Below are 19,851 nucleotides of genomic sequence, written 5' to 3'. Positions count from 1 at the left end.
GATATATTGTACAACAAAGAATACAGGCAATATTTTGTAATAATTGTAAATGGAGTATAACATTTTAAATATAAAAATTTAAAAATTTTTAAAAGATAAAAGGAAAAAAGAAAAATATTCCTATGGTTTTTGTTTTTGATGCTATTATAAATGGAATCATTTTCTTTTTTTTCACATAGCTTATTGTTTGTGTATAGGTATACAACTGATTTTTCAATGTTGATTTTGTATTCTGTAACTGTACTAAATATATTTTAATTCTAGTTTTTTTTGGTAAAGTCTTTATGGCATTTTTATATATAAGATCGTGACATCTGAAAAAAGGGACAATTTTATATCTTCCTTTAAAATGGGGAAATCTTGCATTTATTTTCATTGCCTAGTAATTCTTAAGATCTGTAGGACTATGTTGAATGATAGTGGTAAAAGTAGGAAAACTTTTCTTGTTCTTGTTCTTGTTCTGGAGATTACACACAGAGGAAACGTACCCTCATCCAACCTACTTCTTATCTCAGAGTCCTGACTTCGACCAAGCTAACAACCTTCTAGATGCATGTGACAATTGCCTGGAGTTCCCAGAGTGCACATAACCTTCACATTAACAATATACCAACAGAGTTCTGCTGTTAAGTGCATTGATTATACAATGGATTAAAGACTCAGATTTGATTTTATCACTAGAAATCCAAATCTTTTCCCACCTCCAATCCCCTGCTGTTTCTGAGATTTCCAGTAAACCTCTCCACAAAGACACTGACCACAGTAAACCAAGATAAATTATAGGCTCTGGTCTGTGTTTTACCCTCCAACCTTCAACATTATTTAGCAACAGATAATTAGCCTTCTGGGTTTCTATACTTAATCTATAAGTGGTTGCTAATTAGGCAGAGAGATTTGCTAGAGAGACAGGAACTGGAAAATTAGATTCAATATGAGTACAAATGATTGAGATTAGTGGATTTTTCATGATATAAAAGGATGAAACAGATATTTAAAGTCAAATAAATGAAAACTTGAATCCTTGCTCAATTTGTAGCTGAATGGCTTGGGGCAAATTCACTTACTCTTTCTGATCATTTGTTTACTAAAACATAAAACAAAGTAGCATCCTGATAGAACTAAGGTAAGTCAAATGCAATCAGGTGTTAGATTCAAAGTGTAAAGCATTTCAGTTATTATCTTCTCTATCCCTGATGCTTCTCTTCTCCACTTGCCATGCAAAATGGTATTATGGCTACTGTAGTGAGAGTGGGCCATTTTATCCCACCTCTACTCTATCTCCTGTGCTCTCTAACCAAGGTTTTAGAGAGGTTTGAATTTTTAATGACAAAAGAATATTCCTTTAAATTGCCAGAGGGAAAGACTCTGTCCTATAAAGATGCCCCCCAAATTGCAAGTTAACCTCTCATACCCCCCACTTCCAGAAGATCCCATTATATCTGTGTGTGCGGTGGAAAAGTTAGAGTCCAATCTCGGTCCTTTTCCCTCTGGCAACTTTTCATAGGATTGAGAATACTTTTGACACTTATGGACTAAAAGATGCTACTTGCCACTCTGATTTTGATGCTTCCTCTGATAAAGTTTTTCCATTTTAAAAATGTAAAACTTCAGAGTCCACAAAGGATAAGCAGACACATTTTAAGCCCAATTCTAGCCACCCCCACCAGCCTCATTGAGTGCTCTTTCAGTCACAGTCACAACCTCCCAGAGGCCACAGAGACAATTAAAATCACAATGTTCACTTTTCTAACAAGCACTTTAATATATAGAATTTTCTGACTAGAACATGGACAGGACACTCAACATTCCCTTGACTGCAACTGTGCCAGGAACTTGGAATATTTGGTTTCCTGAGGAGCTTTTGTCTCCAGAGGTTGTAGTTGCTAATGGCAATAATATTCCATCCACAAACTTCTCTCCAATAGTCTACTGCCAAGAAGAATAAAAATACAATTTGGATCTTCAAATTTTACCCCACTCTTTTCTCATCATGCCTATATCTTAGTCCTTAGTTTAGATGTGGATTTATTATCACAGTTAACTTAGCTTCAGTTCAGAATGAACTTGCCTAGGTCCCTGAAAGCAGTAGAAACCTAATCAATGAGGCTTATCCTTGGTATCTACCTTGTGAGAAGAATCAGTTTTTAGAAATTTCCAGACCTTCCAAGTGTCAGTGGGTGAGTAATATAGCTGTTGAAATTTGTGATATAGGATACCAGGGGACTCACAGTCCCAGGTGCCCAAGTGGAGCAAAGAAACTAAAGAAAAAGAAAGCATATTATTTCCATGTAAATAAATAAATGAAAAAATACTTAGATGAGTTTTATCCCTTCTTCTGCCTCTCTACCCATACCCCTTTGACAGTGAGGTCAGCTGCTTGTCCATGGCCTGCTGGGAGTACATTCCAGATGTGTATTTCCAGGATCCATTTACTTTAGAGAGAGAAGCTTGAAGCTGTCATCCAGGATAGACCTCCTGTTGCGCCGTAGTTTTCTCTGCCGATGCTGGTACCACACCACACCACCAAGAGCAAAAGCAATGAGCAGGAGAATGACACCAATGGCAATCAAGACAGAAGTCAGCACCTCAATGTCCTTTACAGGAATCTGCATGCCCAGCATCCTCACTTTGCCTTCTCCAACATCTCTGGGGATTGCTGCTGAAATGGAACAAGAGGAAAATGGGAACCCTGGGATGGAGAATACTCTAAAAAGCATCTTTGGGAGTTCCCATTTTGGCACATTAGAAAAGAATCCAACTAGTATCCATGAGGATGTGGGGTCCATCCCTGGCCTCGCTCAGTGGGTCAGGGATCCGCCGGCATTGCCGTGAGCTGTGGTATAAGTCTCAGGAGTGGCTCAGATCCTGTATTGCAGTGGCTATGGTGTAGGCCAGCAGCTGTAGCTCTGATTTGACCCCAGCCTGGAAAATTCCATATGCCATGGGTGCGGCCCTAAAAAAAGGCATCTTTTATAGTCACCTCATAGAAGAGCAGAAATAAGCATATCCAAAGAGAAGAGAGGAACAGTCCTTATCTCTTGAATGATCAGCCAGTGATGACAAATTCAGAGGGTACAGAGAATCAGTGAAACAAAATATCTTTGCTGAGAAAATCCTTAGGAAGCAGTGAGGCTCCAATCCCCCCAGGGAAAAAGCTAAGACTCAGAGTTAGAATGGCTTTGACCTACTTCTTTAAATACATAAAGGCCTGTGATGGAGAAAAAAATTAATGGATTTGGTTTTTATAGTTCCAGAGGGTAAAATGAGGAAAAGCATGTAGAAACTCCTGAGAAGCAGTTTGACTTAATCATCTATCTTATCAATACTCACATTGACCATTGGACCATAACAAGAGCCCGTCAATGTGATGTCTGGTCTCTCTTATCTTTGGGTCATGATAACACTGATGTCACATTGATCTTTCTAGGTGAAATATCTGATTTTCTTAGTTCCTGACATACAAACTTTTGATGATCTCCAATTAACCTATGGAGTAAAGCTCAGACTAAAATCAGCTTATGAGGATGTATATATGTATGTACCTACTAATATGTACAAATGTTATATACAACTCTATGCACAAAATATGTATATACTCATAAATATATCTGTGTGTATACATACAAATTCTTACACATATATGTATAGCAGTCCACTCTCCCAGCCTCACCTTACCATTCCCCAACCCATCCATACATTCCCTAGTTCCCTGCTTGACACTTTATAAGATACTTAGGCAGATCATTAGGCTTTTTCCAAAAAGAACTGAAAAGCCTCCAGACTAAACTGATGATCTCTAACATCCATTCTAGCCTCTTATAATTTTCTGAGTCTTTCTCCACCCATATACAAATGGGGTGGAGAGTGAAAGCACTATTTGAACTTACCTGAATAGGACAAGAATTTCTATTTTCTTGAAATGCAGAAATGGCTTGTTCCAAAGAGTCAACTATTTAGTATTCCACAGATGAAAGAATAAAATTAGCTGGTGCAGAGTGAATGGTATTTGTCTTAGTTTTTCACTGTCCATATGGGGAATTCATGTCTGTGCTACAGCTCCTTTATGCACAACTCAGCAAGACCTTGAATTTTCTTCCCTCTCACACATTAGGTGGGAGGAAAAGATAGCAGGATTCAACTGGGGATGAAGCTATTTTCCTCAATTTAGAAGGTTGGGCATGATGAGCAGAAAAAATAAACTTGCTGAGGGAAGTTCAACTCGAAGCTTAACCTTAGATTCCTGGCTTCTGAAGTCTTAAATAAATCTCAGAATGCTGTGTGATAGTACTGTGGTCCACCTTTCAGTCCAGTGAAACCCATCCTCTAGAGGCACTGCACCTTTCCCCAAATGCACAACAGATATAACTACTGAGACTCTGTATCATTCACCCTACCTTTTCCAGTCTCTTCACTGATGATGGTAGTAGTGCTTATGTGTTCTGGAGGGAAAAAATAAAAAGAGGTTAGTTTTCTTTTTCTAACTACTTCTCCACAGGCTTGTTGTGGAAGGTTAGTATTGGTTGGAGGAAACTCTCTGTGGTATAGTAAGCAAAATAAAGGTGATTGGAATTACTATCTTTGGATCAATGTTTGAGCTGTAACACAAAATATGAGCAAGAACATAGGTTTGTAGTCCAAAATATGTCACCCCTCTGGCAATATTTGCACATTGATTGGCATTTTCTCTATCCTCCTTATTGCTCTCTTTGTAACCCTTTTCCAGCCTTCCTTCAGGAAGCCCCTGCTTTTTTTCAAACCTACATCCATACATACTCAATCTCTTCTTAGAGTACTTCTTCCTCTTATTGCTTTAATGAGGCTGAGCTCTTCTCTGAGGACTATGCTTCTTTTACATCCTTCAATATTGTTTTACGATTATTTATTATCCCCCATTTTTTGCAATGATGTATCTCTTTTGAGGATCATGTTATTTAGCTACAAAAACCAAAACCACTTGTCCCTATTACCCAGCAGTTCTCTTCATTCATGGAAGTCTTTCATAGGTGGCTCAGTCTCTCTCTTCCTCAGTTCCCATCATGGATGTGTGGGTGTTGACCTGTCAAACACTCAAGTCTCACAGATATTGGACCTCTTAACTCCAACAAATTGCTTTTTAAAATTTTTATTTTTTTTAGGGCCACACCCAAGGCATATGGAGGTTCTCGGGCTAGGGGTCAAATTGGAGCTGCAGCTGCCAGCCTACACCACAGCCACAGCAATTCCAGTTCCTAACTCACTGAGTGAGGCCAGGGATTGAACCTGCATCCTCATAGATGCTAGTCAGATTCATTTCCACTGAGCCACAATGGGAACTCCCACTCCAAAGAATTTCATATATACTTCAACTCTTATCAAACACTCCTATGGTCACATTAGACTCATTACTCAGAATTTCTCTATATAAGAAAACTAAAATCTCACAAAAGCCTTCTAACATTTGTTTTTATGCTATTTATACCATTTCACCTGTTATTTGCCTATCACAATGACCTTTAGTTCCTGAACTCTTCCACTTTTTCCCAACTCACCAGCTTCAACTGTGTTTTCTTCCATTCCTGGTCAGACTAGACTCAAATGTCTATCACTTCAGATACTAACTTACCAGGAATGATATAATCATTTGATGAAACCCCAATAACTATACTTTTTAAATATTTTCTTCTGGCATGTGAATGCTTGTTGAGAAATATCACACAATTGTAAATATCAATATTCTTTGTTTCCAACTTTAAGTCCTCAATGCTGCTTGGTAATAATTAATTTATTTTCCATCACTCAGTGTAACTTTCCCATCTCCCAGAGCAGCTATTTCAAAACTTTTCAGACTCTCCTCAAGCCCCTTATTCATTTATCTTTCACTTTCAGTAGATGACTCTTTCTCCTCCATAACAGATGAAGCACAATCTGACAGAAATATTTTACCTTTTTCTCAATATTTTCACCCAAATCTAAACATTGATCCCTTTATGTTTTCTCTGTTCTTTTAGTTGAAAAAAAATGACCTCTAATCTCTTGTTGTAGCTTCTGGCTTTCAACCCCTGCTTCTTCATCATGAACTTTTTCCAACAATTTGTCTTTTATTCCTTATCTGTCTTCAACTTCCCTCTGATTGGCCTGTTGGCTCATATGTGGCTGGAACAATATCAAGTTAGATCACATAGAGGATAAACAAATAGATAATATTTAAGATCTGGCTCATTGTTATAGAGAGATATGAGCTATCCTTATTCATATAAGTTTCTCGATGATATGTATTGATGCAGTCTCTTATCTATCAGATGTTCCATATTTGAGATGACCCATATTACACATGGAGACAACCCATTGCTTTGGATCTATAGCATCAGTAACCACTTGACACACATCAATCACCACTTGACTTTTGGTTTTAAGAATTGACAACAAAGAATTATGTGTGCCTGTCTGATAGGTAGAGGATAGCACTAGAGTAGTAACAGGAAGACACATTTCAGCAATATGGGTTACTAGAGGACAAAGCTTTTCGAAAATATAGTAAATCATAATATTCAATCATTTGTCTCCCTCTTGGGGGGTAAATAGCAGAGTCATATTTTCTACGCTTATTTGTTACTCCTGTTTGAATACCCAAAGATATTTTCCCACTTTCTATTCCTGCTGATAGAGTGCCAATGGCTGGGCGTCTCAGAATACATTCCTTAATACCACAAATTTTCAAAACACTGTGATTTATGTTTTTTAAAAAAGCACAGAATAAAAAAGAAAAAAAAAACCTCCTTGGATTCCTGGATTTAGGTCAAGAGACTTAAGAAGTGAGACACAATACTTTAATGGCTCAAAGACACACAATACAATACAGCCTATACTTCTATATTCTTGGTGAAAAACATTGATTGGTAAAGAAACTGCCTCGGCTATCCTTCTCCATATAGCAAATATAAGGGAAAAGCTGTCTGTGAGAGCCTGTAATTAAATGCCAATATCTCTATCCAGACTTAGACACTGTTGTTTAAAGACAGAAAGAACTGCCTTTCACGATCCTCACTAAAGAAACCAATTAAGTGGTGACTGTTAGAATTATATTTCTCCTTTTTTAAAGAAAGAATTCATTAGCAATATTCCTTGAAATATTGCTTTTAATAAACTCTAAAATAATAAAATTATATACAACTTAAATGTATTCAAATGAAGCAAATCTACACTAAGCATCAATCAATCCATGTGAGCTTAATAGGTGTCAAAGAAATTAGGAGGTGACAGGAGCAGAGGAATAAGAACTGGGAAATATTTGTTGGGATAATATCTAGGGGCCAGTCATTAAGTCCTGGTTCTTCTTGGGATCAGAAGGATAGGTGCAAGAGGCTTCTTGGTATTATCTGGTTCTTATAGGCTAAATACAGTGCTGGAAGATAGCCTGTCTTGAATAGTTAGGTCTTACCTCTTTGGGACAAGACTGTAAACAGGGTCTCCATGCCAGCATGTACATGGTCAGTAACATGGCAGTGCAGCAGCCATGTCCCAGGGTTGCTGGCCACCATCTCCACAACCTCAAATGTCCCTGGGAACAGATCCACCACATCTGCCCGGTAGCTCTCTCCACTCTGCAAGAGAGATTGGGGGTGAGTGGAAAAATTATAGGGTATAGAAATTATCTGGAGCTTATATGAACTTGAAGACTTGGATATCCACATCAGGAACATGGAACTCCAAGATTCATAGACCAGACGAGCTTGAAGATTCCAACTTATTCATCTCTGTGAACCCACCTACACAAACTGACTCAATAGAGGAGATTCTCCCCTCCTACTTTTTTCTTGTGTCCCAAAGTAAAAGCTGTTCCACCTTTCATCCATACTATTTAGCAGGATTAAAAACCTTGGCCCCTGGAAAGGATCCAAAATTTCCTTTAGGAGCAAAACTAATTTGGTTTCTCCTCCATGCCACTGCCTTTATCAGACCGTCTATGTCCTTTAGTCTACATTAATGCTTACTACTCTGACTCATTTTTCTAAGTCTAAATCTTCATCAAGACCTACATGTTGTTCTATATAGCTCCTGAATTGAAGTTCAGAAATGGATTAAGAACTTTACAGATATTGTGAGACACTATGAAATTTTTGCTCTTAGGATGTCTGTTCACTGGATCTCAAGACCTCGATTGAAACCCAATTACATTTATTCCTTCAATCTCCTTATCTCATAAATGAGCCACTTATTTCTTCTATATCAAAGGGGTAATCTAAAGCCTACAGGGAAATGACTGACCCTGGGATACAAAGCCAGTCTAGAATCCCCTGCTCAATATGCTTCACACAAGACCTATATTTTAACTGATCATTATTTTCTTCCTTGTTATTCTCTTCTTCCTTAATGGATATCGAAGAACTCATCTAGTCACCACTGAGGGACTCTGCCCTCTTTCCAGCTCACCCGATAGAGAAAGCTTTCTGCATGGAAATGGACAGTGTGTAGGTCAATATCTTGGCCCATGGCCAGCATGTACCAGGCCACCCGATCTCCTTGGTGCATGGTAAGGCCCCTGAGGTTGGCATAGAGCTTTCCATTAATGGCTGTAAAAGAAGAAATATTATTTTATATCTCTCACTTTGACTTCCCATTGTCACTTCCATAGAGCTAATCCCTATCATCTCTGATGATAGAAAGCTTCCTAACTTCTCTCCTCTCTATTCAACTCCCTCAAGTCTATCTTCCACACTGATGTTATAAGCGTGATCTTTCTAACTAATATGACCATATCATTCTCATTCTGCTGCTTAAAATACTTTAATAGCTCCATTCTGACCAAAAGATCAATCAAGACTGTGACTCCTAAGCTCAGCCAACAATTTTCTTCAAAATATATCTCCCAAATACCTTCCCAGACCCATCTACCACTATCCTACACGTTTAATTAGAGTGATTTTTCACCATCCTCCCATATGACTCCATATTCATATTCTTTGTGTACTTATTCATGTTTCTGATTGTTCCTCTCAGAAATTCTTCTTCCTTTTATTCATATTTTCAAAGTCATAACTATCTGTTCTAATATTTCCCTGATCTACCTCCTTTCAGTACCTCTCAATTCCCTGCATCCTCTCCCATATCTGAACTGCTCCAGTCCTGTCTGTACCACCCTTTGGAACTCACTATAAACTGCCTTCTATATTTACCTATTTTTTAATTTTCAGAATTTCATATCCCCAACTAGGTTTATAATAAGCAATAAATGAATTATAAACTATAGTACTATAATTTCCTTGTATTCTTCAGAATACCCAAAAGACACCTGAGCTTACAATATTTTTTTCTTTTTAGGGCTGCACCCATGGCATATGGTGGTTCACAGTCTAGCAGTCCAATTGGAGCTGTAGCCGCAAGCCTACACCACAGCCACAGCAATGCAGGATCCAAACTGTGTCTGCGAACTACACCACAGCTTGCAGCAACGCTGGATCCTTAACCCACTGAGTGAGGGCAGGGATTGAACCCACATCCCCAGGAATGCTAGTCAGGTTTGTTAACCACTGAGTCATGATGGGAACTCCACAATAAATGTTAAAAAAATACTTGTCACACTTTTGGAATTAATAATGATATTAATGCATGAGACTCATCATCTGCCTCTTCCCAGGCCACATTCTATGCTTTAAAGACAACTAACCACTCATTGCCATTTTAATTAACACTGACAAGACTATGCCATGATACATTCCCCCCACTTTTCATGTTCTCAAAGAGGGGAAACAATGTCCACTCTACATTCCACAAGGGGAAATAATGGATGGAATATTTATAGCCTGTCTCTGTTTTCACTCCATCCAAATTTTGTATTTGAGAAAAGGAACTAACTATGTTCAATTCAACACCTCTAAATCTTCTCTCTTGGATTATTATTCAATTGTGGGGAAGATTTTGCCCCTGCAAAGGAGGAGGGTTATTGATTTCCCTCTATGTCAATGACAAGATGGAAAATCTATCCATTGTAGGAGCCCATAAGCAAGCCCATTTCATTGCAATGCTAAATTCAGTTTGTCAATTAGCCTTCTTGGTAAGTTCACATTTGATTTTAAGCATCTTTTTCTCTTCCTCAACTAGTTTAGGAATATGGAATGGAGGGGATGGATATTATTTATTTGCCCTCAGACCCAAACATTATTTATATTTTTATTTCCAGTGCTGGCAATCGGAGAGTGTTCAAACAAATACTTCATAGATAAGTAGATAGATACATGAAGAATTTTGATGAATAAACATATAAACTAATAGATGGAAATGAGCATTAGCCAAACCCCTGCACTAGCAAGATCTGTTTCCTCATTCACTTTTAGTCTTGGGAAATTTATTTCTACGATGTGAAAGGAGATAAAAAATTCACATTGTAAAATTTGTGACTCATCTATTCCAATATGAATTACTCAAATCACCATGAAGAGGAAATAGCTAGAATCTGAGTGACAATGAGATACTACTTTTGAGTTCCAGTAGAGGAACTATCAAAGCTGCAATTATCCCTTAAATCAAAGAAATATTGGACTATAAGGGATAGTGAGAAATAACCTCATACATTATTCTGCACTTAAATTCTACATCTTATTTGAGATTGTATCCTGGGTTTTATATTTTTTTAAAGATAGACAAGTCTATAGATCAAAGGAAGGCTCCAATGCACAATTTCTCTCCAAAATCTATTTGAGCATCAAAAAGCTCTTATTTGTATATGGTATGAATCCAGTATGCTGTACTCTGAGGCTCTTTCACCCATCCAGTCATCTCTAAATTAAACCTTTGTTTTAAAACAAGACTAAAAGGCAATCTTCCTTTCATCTGCCTACATTAGAATTTATTGAGGAAGCATATCTCAGATCTAGAGTGGTAAGGAAAGAAGACAATATTGAAAAACTAAACTAAGAATTTTTAAGTGGAGGGGCCTCAATCAGCCAGGGTACCAGGTACATTGACAGTCATAAATAACCATCTTGCCTTCTCTAATATGTCAAAATATGCTAATGTCCCCACAACAACTTCACAGAGTCAGCTTCCTGCTTTTGGGCACCTGATCTAATTTGGATCGCATTATCTCTTTTATGTATAAAATATAAAATGCAGTAGGAGACAGTTCTTCTAATTTGTCCCCATTTCATATTCCTATCCTTTCAGGAATTATGACCCCTTAGATAGTGATGGGCCTATCAAATACCCCTATGCAACCAGTAGGGACTTCTTTGGAATAAGGATAGGTTCTTTTCTACAGACCATGCATTTTATTGCTCTCCAAGAAAGTCTCATCCTGTGGGTTAACACGGCCTGGCTCCTGGGGCCCATAAGTTTCCACATTCTCCTCCAGATACCAAGACTGGTTCTCATCAAAAATCAAAAATAACAAGGCAAATTCTTGGTCCATGTCACGTCGTCCTCCATGGGGCTTCAGGATGCCCTTTCGGCAGATGGTCAAGGGTCCTACCAGGCCACTATACATGTCCTGGGGATAGGAGGCAGGAGGAGAGAGTGAAAGAGATGGATTTGTTCCTGAGTGGTAGTGCTCTACAGTGAGCTATATTGACATTCAAGCTCACTGAGACCTCAGCAGTTCATCATAATATCTTGCATTTATAAGCATCTCAACTGTATTTATTAAATTCATCCTCAGAAATATCTTGGGGCACAGGTAAGACATGCTATCTCATCTAAGATTTAGTTCAGCTGGACTATTCATTTATCTCCAAACCCATGAAGCAGTTTCACAACCCAGTACATTTCTCAGGTTGTTTCCTCTTCCTGTAATGACTGCCCCTCTATCATAGCCCTTATCTTATGTCATAATGCTATTCAGATATCAAGGCTCATGGTACAGGTACTTACCATTATGTTACCTTCTCTAGTCTCCCTCTCATTCATCCTCTCCTCCAAGCAGAAGTAATCACTTTCTCATGGAGCCCCATAGTACTTTCTATCATATAGTTTTAAGGAGCTACTAATACTATGCTATATTTAAAATATATTATATATATATACACTTATATTTAATATCTTTAATCTCAATATTATTTTATATTCATCTATCTCTAAAAATTATATCATATTCTTTGAAGATGGGAACTGTATCTTACCTTTGTATCATCCATAGCACCAGTTAAAGTGTCTAAAATGTAGGAGGGTCTCAAGAAAAGATTGTTGACAGCTGGTTGTGTATGGGTAGCTACATAGATAAACTCACTTTCCAGATGATAAAACAGACAAAATGACTTGTATAAATTCATTCCAAAGGAAAGACAAAACCAAATTTCAGCTAGAACCCCAATTTCTTGACAACTAATTCTAGGTTTCTTAAATCATAACATATTGTTTTATATGAACCAAGAAGAAGAAACAAGGAAGAAAATCCTCAAAATGAATATATGGTGCTACCTATTCCATTCATCTCTCCTTCTATATATTAAAATAAGCCCAGCATTTGAGGAATTTCCCCCAAATCCTGGGCTTCAAGTCTAGGCTTCTTACTGAATCTGTTTAATAGCTTCTTTTCCTAGGCAGTCTTCCCATTTCTGAGGCTCACATCCAGAAAATCAATATTGCCTTTACCTTAATGGGATCCACTGCAGAATAATAGATCCAGGAAACACAAGAAGAATCATTGGGCCCTGGGCCAGATCGCTCTGGGATATTCCATTGGTAAGTGAGAACCTCACCTAGAAAATGGAATAGGAGTCTCCAATTGGACCAGATCAGAAATATCTCCAGGCCGTTGTGGGTGAGTCTCACAATGTTTAAAATATTTCTGCATTATTCCCATAATACTCTTAATTTTATTTTTGTGCCTTTATTCTTCTCCTTTCTGGGACACCTACAGCCTCTCTTCTACTGTCCCTATCTTTAAAGATTCAGGTCCAGTCCTCTAGTAAGGCAACTCTGCTACTCTTCTCTCTGCTTATAATGTCCTTCTTTCTTTGGCTCTATTTTGGTCTCTTTTTCCTGATGCTGACTTCTCTATGGAGTAGTTTCTTCAATAACTCCTCTCTAGTCCTCTTCTCATTTTTCATACTCTCTCCTGGAAGATTTCAGCTGCTTTTCTGATGTCAGTTATGATCTATGGGTATTGACGATGCTTAAATATTTAGCTAGACATTCCCTGTCATTAAGCTCCAATCCAAAAGTTTCAATTACATACTGAACATCATTTAATTTTATTTATTTATTTATTTAATTTATTTATTTGTGGTATTAACAGAAACAAAGTACTACATATAATAGATAAGCAACAAATTTAAGTGTATAGCACAGGGAAGTATAACAATTATTTTATAATATCACATAATGGAGACTAATCTGCAAAATACTGAATCACTATGCTATATAACTGAAGCTAATATAACATTGTAATTTAAAGATACTGAACATCTTTTGAAGATTGTCCTGACAACACATCAAAAATTAAAATTGTTTTAAACTCACCTGTCTCCTTTGAAAAAAGAATGCTGTTAATCAATCTGTGCTTCCAGTGTTTAGTGATGACATTGAAACCCTCCTAGTTACTCAGATTTGATAAACTTTAGTGTTCTTTTTCTCCCTACCCTCATGCTCTCAACATCCAATCGTATGGAAAATCTTACCGATTGTACTTCTACAATACATTTTATGACCACAGTCTCTTTCTTTCAATTCCCAATATTTCTGCCCTTGTTTAGACCCTGATTTTTGAATACTCGATATTACAAAACTTCCCAACATGCTTCTCTAAGTCTTGCCCCCTCAAATCCATCTTCCAAGTGATGCCATATTAATTTCATAACAACTTTACTGATATTGAAATGTAATTAGCAAACTCTACAATTCTCAGATGTAATGTGAACAATTCAGTGGTTTTCATTATATTTGCAGAATTTTGTAATCATCAACACAATAATTTTAAAGAAATCATTACCATAAAAAGATCCATGCATTTCTTAGCCATCATTCTCTACTCCACCCTCAAACCAAAACCCTGGGAAACCACTAATCTATTTTTACATTTGTATAGTTTTCCCATTCTGAGTATTTTATATGAATCAGCTTATATAGGACTGATGTTAGCAAGATGGCAGACTAAGGAAGTCCAAATATGCATTTCCCCCCACAATAACAACCAAAACAGGGAATAAAAAATTTTATATCCATTAAGTAGTTCTGAGAGACCTCCAGAATACAAAGAAGAATGTGTATCAACACAGCAAAGCAAAATAACTGAAGATGGCCAAATAAATATAGGAATTATCTTACCTTAATCACTCTATTCTGGTATAGCTAGGCATCAAGATAGGACCCTCATGGAGGAAAAGAACAGTGGGAGATTGCCAGTGGCCTTTACCATCATGAATTCTTTCTTGATGCTGACTGGAGTCCATGCCTCTCTTCAACCTCTATAAGAAGGAATCACCACTATTCTGCCCCAAGCCAAGAAGACTCTATAACTTCTCTGCAGCTCAAGAAGGATATGCCATCACCTCAACTCCCAAGAGGAAAAGAGGAAACCTCCATTTCCCTTCCCCCCAAGAAGGAGCCATGACCCTTCCCCCTATCCAAGGAGCTATGACAAATCTGTCCTTCCTCCAAGGAACCACAGTTGCTCTTCCTCCAGCTCCACAAGGACTCACTGTTGACGTGTAACACCAAAGATGGAATTGCCGCCACTCCAATTCCCTATAAGGACACTACTGCATCCTTCTGAGATGGAGCCACTGACACTCCTTGCCCTCCCACCTATAAGTAACTACTGCCCTCCTGTGCCCTCCCTGAACCATCAAAACTGCATTTTCCAGAAGAGGCCACTGTCACTCTTCCCTCCCTCAGAGTCACATCTGTTCCCCACTTACCACAAGTAGGAACTGCTTCAACTCGCAGCCAAAGATACAGTGACACTTAGCTACCCCAAAAATGAGACACAACATCACAACTCCTCAAGAAGTTTATGATGCCCCCCTCCTCCAAAAGGAGACGTCACCCTGTGTTCCCCCAAGAAGGAGCCGCTGTTGCACTGACACCACTACACAAGGAGTTTATGCCACTCAGCCTTCCAAAAGGAGCCAATTCTGTTCTGGCTCCTCTACTCAGAAGCAGCCACTGCTGCTCCACTCCCACAAGAATAGCTGCCACTTGACCCCTCTGCCCAAACAGGAAATGCTCCTCCCTGGAGACATCAGAACCACTGCAGCAGTGAATGGGTCTGAACCACAAAATTCTGAGATACTTCTGTGAAGTGAATGGGGTCACCCCACAGATACTTCTGTGCATATCAGAAACCATTGCATGTGAACTCACATGTTGGGCATGGTGGAAAGAGGAATGTTCTCAGTCATAACTGCCTTATGGGGCGAAAAAGTGAACAAGAGGACCCAGGTAGCCTTCATCACTGAGAACTCCAATAGCCTTTGTCACCACCATGGATACCTGCAGACTTGTCCATTGAGGATCACTGCAGTATTCACTGAAACCAATCTCAGTTGATACAGCTCTATGTATACTATACCACCGTGCCCTACCCAGAACCAGAGCCAATACTGTACACACAGAACCAAAGTAGTCATGCCCCACCCAGCTAACACCCTTGTACCTAACTGTAGGTGAAGATCTTTCCTCATGGCGGCCAGAACATACAATTTGGAAGAGTTGAGAGATCCCTCAAAAGTGGAGATATCAGTGAAAAGCTACAAGAAATATGAGTGTGGATAGCCAAGGAAACATGACCCATCAAAGGAAGACAATTTTCTAGTAACCAACCCAAACACAATGGAGCTCTACAAATTGCCTAAAAATAATTTAAAAGGATGTTTTGGAGACGGGATTACTATGGCAGAATAGAAGGACTGGAGCTCAACTTCTGTCATAAAAACAACAAAATTACAACCAAATTCTGAGCAACCTTCAACCAAAAGGATTGAAAAATTTCAAAAAGATATCCTACTCTAGAAGACAAAGAGGAGATCACATCAAGAGGTAAAAGGGGCGATTACATGATATAGGCAACACCATGCCTACTGGGTGGGAAGACCCACATGCCTAAAAGTAACTGGTTCATAGAGACTTACCTACAGGCGTGAGAGTTCTGGGCCACACATAAAACCCCCATGCCTGGGGATCTGGCACTGGGAGCAAGAGCCCCTGAAGCATCTAGCATTGAAGGCCAGTGGGGCTGGTGCACATGAGCTCCACAGGACTGGGGGAATGGAGACCCAAATTTTCAAAGGCACACACAGACTTTCACATGCACTGCATCCCAAGCCCAAGCAAAGGCTCCATAGGAATCTGACTCAGACATGACTACAGTTCTTGGTGGATCTCCTGGGAAAATGGGGGGGGGTGGATGTGGCTTGTTGTGGTGGAAAGGCATCGGGGGCAAAGCTCTTGGGAATATTCATCAGCATACGTTTCTCTAGAGGTGGCCATTTTGGGAAAATCTGGCCCCACCCATCAGTGCTGAGAAGCTCCAGGCCAAACAAAAATCCAGGTGGGATCACAGCCTCACCCATCAGTAACCGGCTGCCTAAAAACCCCCAAGGTGCACAGCCAGCTCTAATCTCAGTCAGAGGCAAAGTCCCACCCACCAGAGGGATAGGAATCAGCCCCACCTACCAGTGGGCAGGCACCAGTCCCTCCCATCAGGAAGCCTACAGCAAAGCCCCCATACCAACTTCAGCCAAAAGGGGGGAAGACACCAGAAGAGAGGCTACAACTCTATTGCCTGCAAAAAGATCACCACACCAAAAACCTAAAAAAAAAAGGAAAAGACATAGAACCATAACTCAGATAAGGGAGAAAGAAAAACACCCAGAGGAGTTCCCGTCGTGGCGCAGTAGTTAACGAATCTGACTAGGAACCATGAGGTTGCAGGTTCGGTCCCTGCCCTTGCTCAGTGGGTTAACGATCCGGCGTTGCCATGAGCTGTGGTGTAGGTCGCAGATGCGGCTCGGATCCCGCGTTGCTGTGGCTCTGGCGTAGGCGGGCGGCTACAGCTCTGATTCAACCCCTAGCCTGGGAACCTCCATATGCTGCGGGAGTGGCCCAAGAAATAGCAACAACAGCAACAACAACAACAACAGACAAAAAGACAAAAGACAAAAAAAAAAAAAAAAAAAGATAAAAAAAAAGAAAAACACCCAGAGCAACAGCTAAGTGACCAGGAGATTCTCAGCCTCCAGGAAAAAGATTTTAGACTGTTGATGCTGAAGATGATGCAAGACATTGAAAATAAACTGGAGGCAAAGATGGATAATTTACAGGAAACACTGAGCAAAGAAATACAAGATATAAAACTTAAGCCAGAAGTAATGCAAAATGCAATAACTGAAATAAAAAATTTATTAGAAGCAGCCAACAGGAGAATACAAGAGGACAAAGAACGAATAAGTGAGGTGGAGGACAGACTAGTGGAAATCATGGATGAGGAACAGAAAAGAGAAAAAAGATTGAAAACAAATGAAGAGAGTTTCAGAGAACTCTGGGACAAAGTTAAATGCACCATCACCTGTATTATAGGGATGCCAGAAGGAGAAGAGAGAGAGAAAGGGACAGAAAAAACATTCCAAGAGATAATAGCCAAAAACTTCCCTAACATGGGAATGGAAGCACTCACTCAAATCCAGTAAGCACAATGAGTATCATATGAAATAAACACCAGGAGGAACACCCCAAGGCACATATTAATCAAACTGACAAAAATTAAAGACAAAGAGAAAATATTGAAGGCAACTAGGGAAAAGAAACAACATACAAGGGAACCCAGATAAGGTTATTGGCAGATTTTTTTCAGGAGAAACTCTGCAGGCCAGAAGGGAGTGGCATGATATACTTAACGTGATGAAAGGAAAAAATCTCCAACCCAGGTTAATTTACCCAGCTAGGCTGTCATTCAGATTTGAAGGAGAAATCAAAACCTTCACTGATAAGCAAAAGCTAAGAGAATTCAGCAACACTAAACCAGCTTTACAACAAATACTAAAGGAACTTCTCTAGGCAGGAAAGAAAAGGCCACAACCATAAACAAAAATACCACAAATGGGAGTTCCCCTCATGGTGCAGCAGAAACTAATCTGACTAGGAACCATGAGGTTGCAGGTTTGATACCTGGCCTTTCTCAGTGGGTTAAGGATCCGGTGTTGCTGTGAGACATGTGTAGGTGGCAGACATGGCTCAGATCCCGAGTTGCTATGGCTGTGGTGTAGGCTGGCAGCTACAGCTCCGATTGGACCATTAGCATGGGAACCTACATATGCCACTAGTGCAGCCCTAAAAAGCAAAAAAAAAAAAAAAAAAAACAAACCCTAAAAACGAAAACCAAAATACCACAAATGACAAGGCTCAACAGTAAAGGCATATATACAGTAATAATATGAAATGATCCATGCACAGTTATGCTGGTGAAACCAGAAATCGTGAGAAGAGGAGGATACAAATGCAGGACGCTGGAGACGTACTTGCAGTTGAGACCAACAACTTAAAACAATCCTGTATATATATATATATATATATATATATATATATATATATATATATATAGACTGCTATATAAATGCTTCAGGGCAACTGCAAACCAAAAATCTACAATTGATAAACACACAAATAAGAAAAATCAACTCAAATACAACACTACAAATAGCAATCAAACCACAAGAAGAGAAACAAGAGAAGGGGAGAAAAAAGAGCAACACAAACAAATCCAAAAAAATTAATAAAATGGCAATAAGAACATACATATCAATAATTACCTTAAATGTTAATGGACTAAATGCCCCTACCAAAAGACAAAGACTGGCTGAATAGATACAAAAACAAGACCCATATGTATGCTGTCTTCAAGAGACCCGCTTCACTTCTAGGGACACATACAAATTAAAAGTGAGAGGATGGAAAACAATATTCCATGCAAATGGAAATCAGAATAAACCTGGAATAACAATACTCATATCAGACAAAATAGACTTTAAAATAAAGAATATTTTAAGAGACAAGGAAGGACACTACATAATGATCAAAGGAACAATCCAAGATGATATAAAAATTTTAAATATCTAGGGACCCAACATAGGTTCACCATGAAGTATAAGGTAACTGCTAACAACTTTAAAAGGACAAATCAACAATAACACAATCATAGTGGGGGACTTTAATACCCCACTTACAACAATGGACAGATCATCCAGACAGAAAATCAATAAGGAAACACAGGCCCTGAATGATGCATTAAACCAGATGGACTTAAGAGATATTTATAGGACATTCCATCCAAAAGCAATAGAATACAGAAAAGACATTCTTCTCAAGTGCACATAGAACATCCTCTAAGATTGATCACATCCTGGGCTACATATCAAGCCTTGGTAACTTTAAGAAAATTGAAATCATATCAAGCATCTTTTCCGACTACAACGTTATACAACTGGAAATCGACAACAAGAGAAAAACTTCAAAAAACACAAACACGTGGAGACGAAACAACATGGTACTAAACAACCAATGGATCACTGAAGAAACCAAAGGGGAAATTAAAAAATACATAGCAGCAAATGACAATGAAGGTACGAAACTCCAAAACCTATGGGATGCAACAAAAGCCGTTCTAAGAGGAAAGTTTAGAGCAATACAAGCCCACCTCAGGAAACAAGAAAAAGCTCAAATAAACAAGCTAACATTACATCTAAAGCAGCAAGAGAGTGAAGAACAGACAAGACCTAAAGTTAGTAGAAGGAAGGAAATCATAAAGATCAGAGCAGAAATCAATGAAATAGAAACAAAGAAAACCATAGAAAAATCCATGAAACGAAAAGCTGGTTCTTTGAAAAGAGCAACAAAAATGATAAATCCTTAGCTAGACTTATCAAGACAAAAAGAAAGAGGACTCAA

The 19,851-nt window shown here is 38.8% G+C and overlaps 1 protein-coding gene across 8 annotated transcripts in view; it reads right to left on the bottom strand.

Annotated features, from left to right (window-relative positions):
* Positions 1 to 1,737: 1,737 nt before the first annotated feature.
* Positions 1,738 to 19,851, bottom strand: part of HEPH (hephaestin) — a 78,712-nt gene continuing 60,598 nt past the window's right edge. For 4 of the 8 annotated variants that reach the window (XM_005673694.4, XM_085006755.1, XM_013986223.3 and 1 more), the window contains exons 16-21: positions 12,562 to 12,668; positions 11,236 to 11,461; positions 8,410 to 8,549; positions 7,418 to 7,580; positions 4,395 to 4,439; positions 1,738 to 2,659 (exon numbers count right to left, since the gene is read on the bottom strand). In XM_005673694.4, the coding sequence (XP_005673751.1) occupies positions 2,430 to 2,659; positions 4,395 to 4,439; positions 7,418 to 7,580; positions 8,410 to 8,549; positions 11,236 to 11,461; positions 12,562 to 12,668 (911 nt within the window). In that variant the 3' untranslated portion in view covers positions 1,738 to 2,429. The remainder of the gene's footprint in view (positions 2,660 to 4,394; positions 4,440 to 7,417; positions 7,581 to 8,409; positions 8,550 to 11,235; positions 11,462 to 12,561; positions 12,669 to 19,851) is intronic. The other 4 variants (XM_013986224.3, XM_085006756.1, XM_085006754.1 and 1 more) reach the window with 1 other exon arrangement.

This window comes from Sus scrofa, chromosome X (assembly GCF_054392235.1).
Source record: "Sus scrofa isolate SSC_HxYL_T2T_F1_AM1 chromosome X, Sscrofa_HxYL_maternal_Yorkshire_Landrace_v2.0, whole genome shotgun sequence".
Lineage (NCBI taxonomy): Eukaryota > Metazoa > Chordata > Mammalia > Artiodactyla > Suidae > Sus > Sus scrofa.
Note: the sequence above shows the minus strand (reverse complement) of the source record. Positions and strands in the feature narration are given on the sequence as shown.